Raw genomic sequence first — 6,352 nt, 5'->3', positions numbered from 1 at the left:
ATGTGGACATACATGACATGTGTCCCAGGAGCCCCTGGGGCACCTGGTCGAAATGGAGCCAAAGGAGACTTGGGTAGCCCGGGGAAAAATGGGACCCAGGGACCACGTGGTGCTGACGGAAAGAAAGGAGCAAAGGGAGAGACTGGGATCCAGGGTTCCGCTGGACAGAAAGGATAGCGAGGGGACAAAGGCGACAATGGAACTGCTTCACACATGAACTGGAAGGAGTGTACCTGGACAAGTGGCCACAACACAGATTCAGGGCAGATATACGTAAGTGAACAACTCCGCTTAGTCTTTTCCTTCCTGTTGGAGGAAAAAATAATCCTGGTATTAATTTGAACAAAGGACATCAACAAATGGGGTGGTCTAAATCGTTAACATTGAAGTTATACTGTTGCCTTCCCTAAGATAAATTCAATTCTTATGTGAAATCGGTTTTCTTCTTCTTCTTCTTCTTCTTTTTTCATATTTCAATACAGAGCTGTGACTTCGTGAAAAAGAACACAAACTCTGCACTCCATGTCTACTTTGCTGGCAACCTCAAGATATATGACTGTACCGGCTGCTGTAGTCGCTGGTATTTCACCTTCAATGGCGCCGAGTGCAGCTCTCCTGGGTCCATTGATGGCGTATTCTATATTGGAACACCAAGCAATGTTAACCACAATTTCTACAATCATCGTCATATTGAAGGTCACTGTACCAACATTCAAAAAGGAAAGGTTCGAGTGGGATTCTGGGTTGGAAAATGTAAACGCGGTGGATATAAGCTCGGGAACGCCTTCACCGGTTGGCATAATGCAGTGAATCGTATCTTCATCGAAGAAGTACCACGAGCTCAGCAGTAGGCTCCTTCCATGAGATCAACTGGACTTTTAAAACGGGATTTTAAAAATTAAGTAAAATCAAGTAAACGAATACACTGCATGGTTTTTCATCCGTTCGGTGTCATTTAAATAATAAAGTCCAGGAATATAAAATATAATCAACTAAATGCGTTTAACAGTGTTTTTTTATATTGACCTTGTTCCTTTCATTTTTCTTCTGAGTCGCATCAGTAACGTATTTAATGTTTATATTTCCTTGGTAGGCAAAAATTAACTCGACATTTTCAGAAAAATGAAATTCTTGTTACGTTTACGAATCAATTTATACATCTTTGTCCATGTCTACACATACTAGCCAATGAAATCTCACCAATTGAAACAAAAGAAAACTTGAGCACGGCGGACTGAGCATGAGAATGAGTTACTCCGTGTTTCGATTACTTTCCGCTATTCAAATTAGATCGAAAAGGAATCTTACTGCCGACCATTTTCTTTTTTTCCTGTTTACCCTTTATAAAATAATTACACCAAAAAATTTGGTGAGACTCATAATTGACAGAAGATGCTTAATTTGAGTCTTCAATTTCAATGTGCATAATTTTAATTTTTCCGACCCTGAAAAGTGCTGTAGTTATTGTGGCATTCAATTAGACCGATAATATCATAGGTGACGAATTACTCCTTAATTTTGGAGCGAAATTTCGGCGATTATTTGTTATTTCACATGTGAAATTACAAAATTGCCATGGCAACCTTTCTTACGTCTCAGTGTCAAGATGGCGACGAAGTTTTAAAATGCCGTGAATGAAGATGTCAGGGCACAAAAAGACGTTTTAGAAAACCTGAACACACAAGAGAACATCAAGAAGGACTCTAACAGGTATTTTGCCCAAAAGTCTGAAAAATTCTGAACTTTACAAGCCAAATTTAAGGTCTAAACATTTGAGAGAGTGGAGTTCTCGATCGATATGATCCAGGATAAACATGTCAAAAATCCAAGATTGCTAACGTAATTCGTCACCCATGATATTAATAGGTAATCAAATGGTATGCTCGTAAAATTAGGGAATAATTTCACCTGCGTTTTGTCCAAATCCTTATAATTTCCCTCGCCTAAAGGCTCGGGATATTATAAGGATTTGGACAAAATTATTCCCTAATTTCACTCGTCACCAGTTGATTACACATACTAATTAACATCGCGTTGAGCAGGACTGAAATCCAGCTGGATATACTAGCTCCATAGCTTCCACACCATAAAATTGCTACATCCCTTACCATGGAAAATTCCAAATTACTAAGCCTATTGCACTATACTAATTTTGCATAAACTTTCTCTTAATTTCCGACTATCATGTAAGGGTAAGCCTTGAGGTGAATTGACCACAATTTATCGAAGACAATCGGGAGTGCTCAACGAACAATTTTCCGAAAATGGTTTATTTTGTGTCCAAACAACAAACTGACATTTTTTAAGCGCTTTACGGTTAATAATCAACAGGGCGGATAGATAATCAACTTTCGTGGAAAAAAAAAAATAGCCGCTCCTCAGAGCCAGCAAGGGTATAAGTCCAAAGGATCCCTTTTGCCAGCAAGCAAATACACTGAGGACCATAATCCCAGCTACAAATAATTTTCTGTCATTGCTTTGTTCCAGCAATGTGAGATGAAAATACTTTGCCAGCCAGCAGGTAGATACTACTGAAAGATTAGCCTGCTTCCAAGAAAAACGTATTTTGCTGCGTTTTAACTAAATTAAGCAAGTTTAAATGAGTCATTCCTTCTTTTCAACCCCTCTTTTTTTCAAACTTTTACATGAATATTTTGTTATGGCACATAGGGCCAGCGTAGGCGGATTTGGGGGTTGGCTGAATGGAACGTGTCCTACCTGTTCCTGGACGAAATAAACTAGTCAGTACCACAAATACAATCAAAATTTGGTAACTTGTTATCTCTAACTCTCCAGCTTGTCTTGTACCATTCCTTTATGTGGCAGTCTGAATACTATCACAATTTATCATATACGTTATTGTCCATGCGTGAGGTAAAGATGGCTGGGTATAAGCCCGGTGTTTTTTGGACTTCGTTGTTTTTCGTTGAATCAAGAGATCCGAGGACAGAGAGGGAGTCTAAGGTTTGCCGGGATATCTTAATTTCAAAAAAAGTTATTTTTAGAACTATGCGGACCATGCGGAAACAGTTTCCGGTAAACTTGTTGACTTCCAGAAGACTCGCTTTCACGATTCAGCGCACCAAGACGAGGCGGTGTCAACAAATGAAAAAAATGGCGGCCAAAGTGGAGGGACGATATAGTGGGACTTTGAGTTGATAAATTGTCCTACTTCGACGAAGAACCTTCCTTAGAAACTGGTTAAAACCTCTACACAAACGGTTCCTTTACAAGCAAGGGTAGAAATACAGTTAAAGCGACCGCGTGACCATCGTTTTTGTTGGAACAGCTGGAAAGAGGACAAGTAGCATTTCCGCCCAGGATAAGCGTTAAACACAAAACCTGCGGGTCCTACAAAGACGACCGTACAAGCGACCGTGTGGACGTATTTTCTGTTGAAAGAGGAAGCAAAAAAACGTATAAAAGTTTCGAGTATGTTCCTCAAGGACATGACCAGGAATCTTGCGCAACACAGCTTTTCCTACGTGACTGATATTTTGTTTCGCACTTCACATTGAACAATTAATATATAGATTTAGCCAGGGCTAAAAGCGAAGCTCCCGTTAATAAATTCATAATTTAAATCAAACAATAAACTTTTAATCCACAGATCAGGGCACATTCATTTGACTTTTCAGGCAAAGGCTGAGTGATTTTAGAGAAAAATCAGAATTTGACCGTCCAAGAGTGAAACAAATTTTACATCAAGTCAGCCTAGTCCCTAGGCGTTCTCTCTTGCCTCGTTGTCCGCGCAAAGTCTGGGAAAGAGCGGGCGAGAGAACGCCTAGCCAATACTAGCAAAATAACCCTGATTTTAGAGCAATTTTACCCCTGGTCACATTTTACGAGTTTCTACAGCTCCATTTTCGAAAAGCGTCTCGCCGATAGTATGGATGTGTCGGTTGAAGTGTCTGCAAACAGCGGTAAGTTCTAACTTTGTAGCATATTATTTTTTCTGGTTAATATTTTGTTCGTCGTGGTAGATTGTTTACGGTCAAAGATTCTCCTAGTCTGCACTCAAGCTAAAATCCTCCTAGACCCAAAAGAACGATGTAAATTTTCACCAAAAACTTACATATACATTTTTTTCTACTCCGAATGGGAGTAAGTTAGCGGGGAAAGCGATTTAGAGCTTACAAGTCATCCATTCTGTGGCCACCCGAAAGGTATTCGATTTTTGTTTTTCTACAAGTGATTGTATTTTTAATTAATTTTATATCCACGAGAGTATCTCGGTGTTGTTTTATTGAGTAACATTTTATAATTTTCAGGAAGTTCCCCTTGTCGGAATCTTTTTTGTCCTGTCAAAACACCAAAAAGGCTGAAAAAGGCATCGATGAGGCTACAATCTTGGACAAAATAAATGGAAAACCTAGACTCCCCCTCCCCCCCAAATCAAGGATGGAAAAAATGGCGCGTTTTTGCCCTTCGCGCGCCTTTTATCTTTGATTTGGGGGGGATGGGGGTTTGCTGTTCCATTTTATTTTGTCCAAGATTGTCTGAAAGCCTCGACTGGCGTTACTCACAGCGTCATAATAGTAATCATGACAAGAAATCTGCGTTCAAACGCTTCAAAGCTAAATGCTTTCAAAGAAAACCTGGTCATTTGTCAATGAACTTATACAAAACAGAAGAATTGCGCTTATTTCGTTTATATAAAATAAATAAATAATCCACTTATCATAAGTCTGTATGAAGTGCGGGATGCATTACTCACTAGGAGGGAGTTCTGCTGCGTGGAAGACGACAAAAAGACATACTTATGCCTGATTCATTGCAATAATTTTAATAAGCTTGAAGGCAGAACCCCACAAAACCTATATAGAAATTGCATCGGCTGGTAATTGCAGGAATAATTATAGTAAGAAAAAAAATTAATTTGGCTACAAACGAGACTCGAACCTGCCCAAAAAACCTCAGGTACGCTACTCCTACTCGCCGATGTTGTACACTAGACCTCTAGGCAATCCATGGAGAGGCTGTTGCCTTGGCGCTATATTTATGAACTGTATCGGTGCCTTTATAGATCATTGTTAGCGATATTTTATCTATATAGATTGGTTTTTTTCATTCTAGGAAATCCACAGGGGGCCCACACAATCTGTTTGTGTAGCCGATTGTTATTTTATAGTAAATGTACTGGATTTACCGTTTGCTTCACCTATAGCGATATATCGCTAACTATGTATATAAATCAATGATAAATAAACGTTGAATTACCTTGCCTGTGGCGTATAGTCGTCCTTTTGCCTCAAAAGCGGTTTTTTGGGCGATTTTTAATGAATTTGAGTTCGCCGTTGACTGTTCCATATATTCTTTCTTTATTCTTTTATATTCTTTCTTTGTTCTTATATATGGAACAGTCAACGGCGAACTCAAATTCATTAAAAATCGCCCAAAAAACCGCTTTTGAGGCAAAAGGACGACTATACGCCACAGGCAAGGTAATTCAACGTTTATTTATCATTGATTTATATACATAGTTAGCGATATATCGCTATAGGTGAAGCAAACGGTAAATCCAGTACATTTACTATAAAATAACAATCGGCTACACAAACAGATTGTGTGGCCCCCCTGTGGGAAATCGAACACGATTAATGTTGACAAACATAAGGATTAGCACGATTTACAACAGATTACCGACGGTTTTTCTCGGTTTTTCACGATTTTGTCGATTTACGCGCGGCGTTTTGAGTATTCCTACATGCGATATTTATGTTCGACTGGAAACAACCGGTGCAGCGATGAAAATTGCAAGAGGGACTACTAACAATCAATAAAATAAGTTTAATTCGGTGAAACATGTACAGAGACAATAATTTTCATTCACGAAGAGAAGTATTGAGAGTAAAGTGTCTCAGAAAATCATGAGTCAGGCAAGCATAAGCTTATTTATGTTTTAAGCCGGCTTCCCGGTGTTCGCTCTTTTCTAAGATGAACTCGAGGCAAGGAAATCGCTCAGAGCTTTCTGTTTACAGCAAAAATCATAACTAAATAATCTTCGGAACCTTTTCTTTGAATTTGCGAGTCAAAAAATGTCTAATGGCTTTTTAAACCTGATACTATCGTAGGTTAGATCATTGCTCGTGTTTTAACTTAATCCGCATAAACCATACGCTCGACTTCAGGAAACCGGAAAAAAAAAACACATCAAAAACAATAATGGCTCAGGCTGACCAGTCGAGATGCTGCTTCTGAAGGTCATCAAGTGTTCCAGAATCGCTTGAGACTTTTCAACCTTCTTACGCCTCAAGCAAGGGCAAGTGAGTAAGCTCATTTTTGAAAACGATGCCATCCGAAATCGGATTTCCAATGACTTTGACAAGCGGTGCATTTGTCAACAAAAAGC

The 6,352-nt window shown here is 39.2% G+C and overlaps 1 protein-coding gene across 1 annotated transcript; it reads left to right on the top strand.

The window, feature by feature from the left end:
* Nucleotides 1-213: 213 nt before the first annotated feature.
* On the top strand, nt 214-851 carry LOC140925918 (collagen triple helix repeat-containing protein 1-like). Its single transcript, XM_073375749.1, has 2 exons — nt 214-273; nt 483-851. Exons 1-2 carry the CDS (start codon nt 214-216, stop codon nt 849-851), a joined length of 429 nt encoding a protein of 142 aa, XP_073231850.1.
* The last annotated feature ends 5,501 nt before the right edge of the window (nt 852-6,352 follow it).

The sequence above is a fragment of the Porites lutea genome, chromosome 2 (assembly GCF_958299795.1).
Source record: "Porites lutea chromosome 2, jaPorLute2.1, whole genome shotgun sequence".
NCBI lineage: Eukaryota > Metazoa > Cnidaria > Anthozoa > Scleractinia > Poritidae > Porites > Porites lutea.
Note: the sequence above shows the minus strand (reverse complement) of the source record. Positions and strands in the feature narration are given on the sequence as shown.

Coding starts and splice junctions, on each gene's coding strand:
- LOC140925918 (XM_073375749.1), top strand. CDS start 214: ATGAACTGGAAGGAGTGTACCTGGACAAGTGGCCACAACACAGATTCA. Junction 274..482: donor CAGATTCAGGGCAGATATAC/GTAAGTGAACAA, acceptor ATTTCAATACAG/AGCTGTGACTTCGTGAAAAA.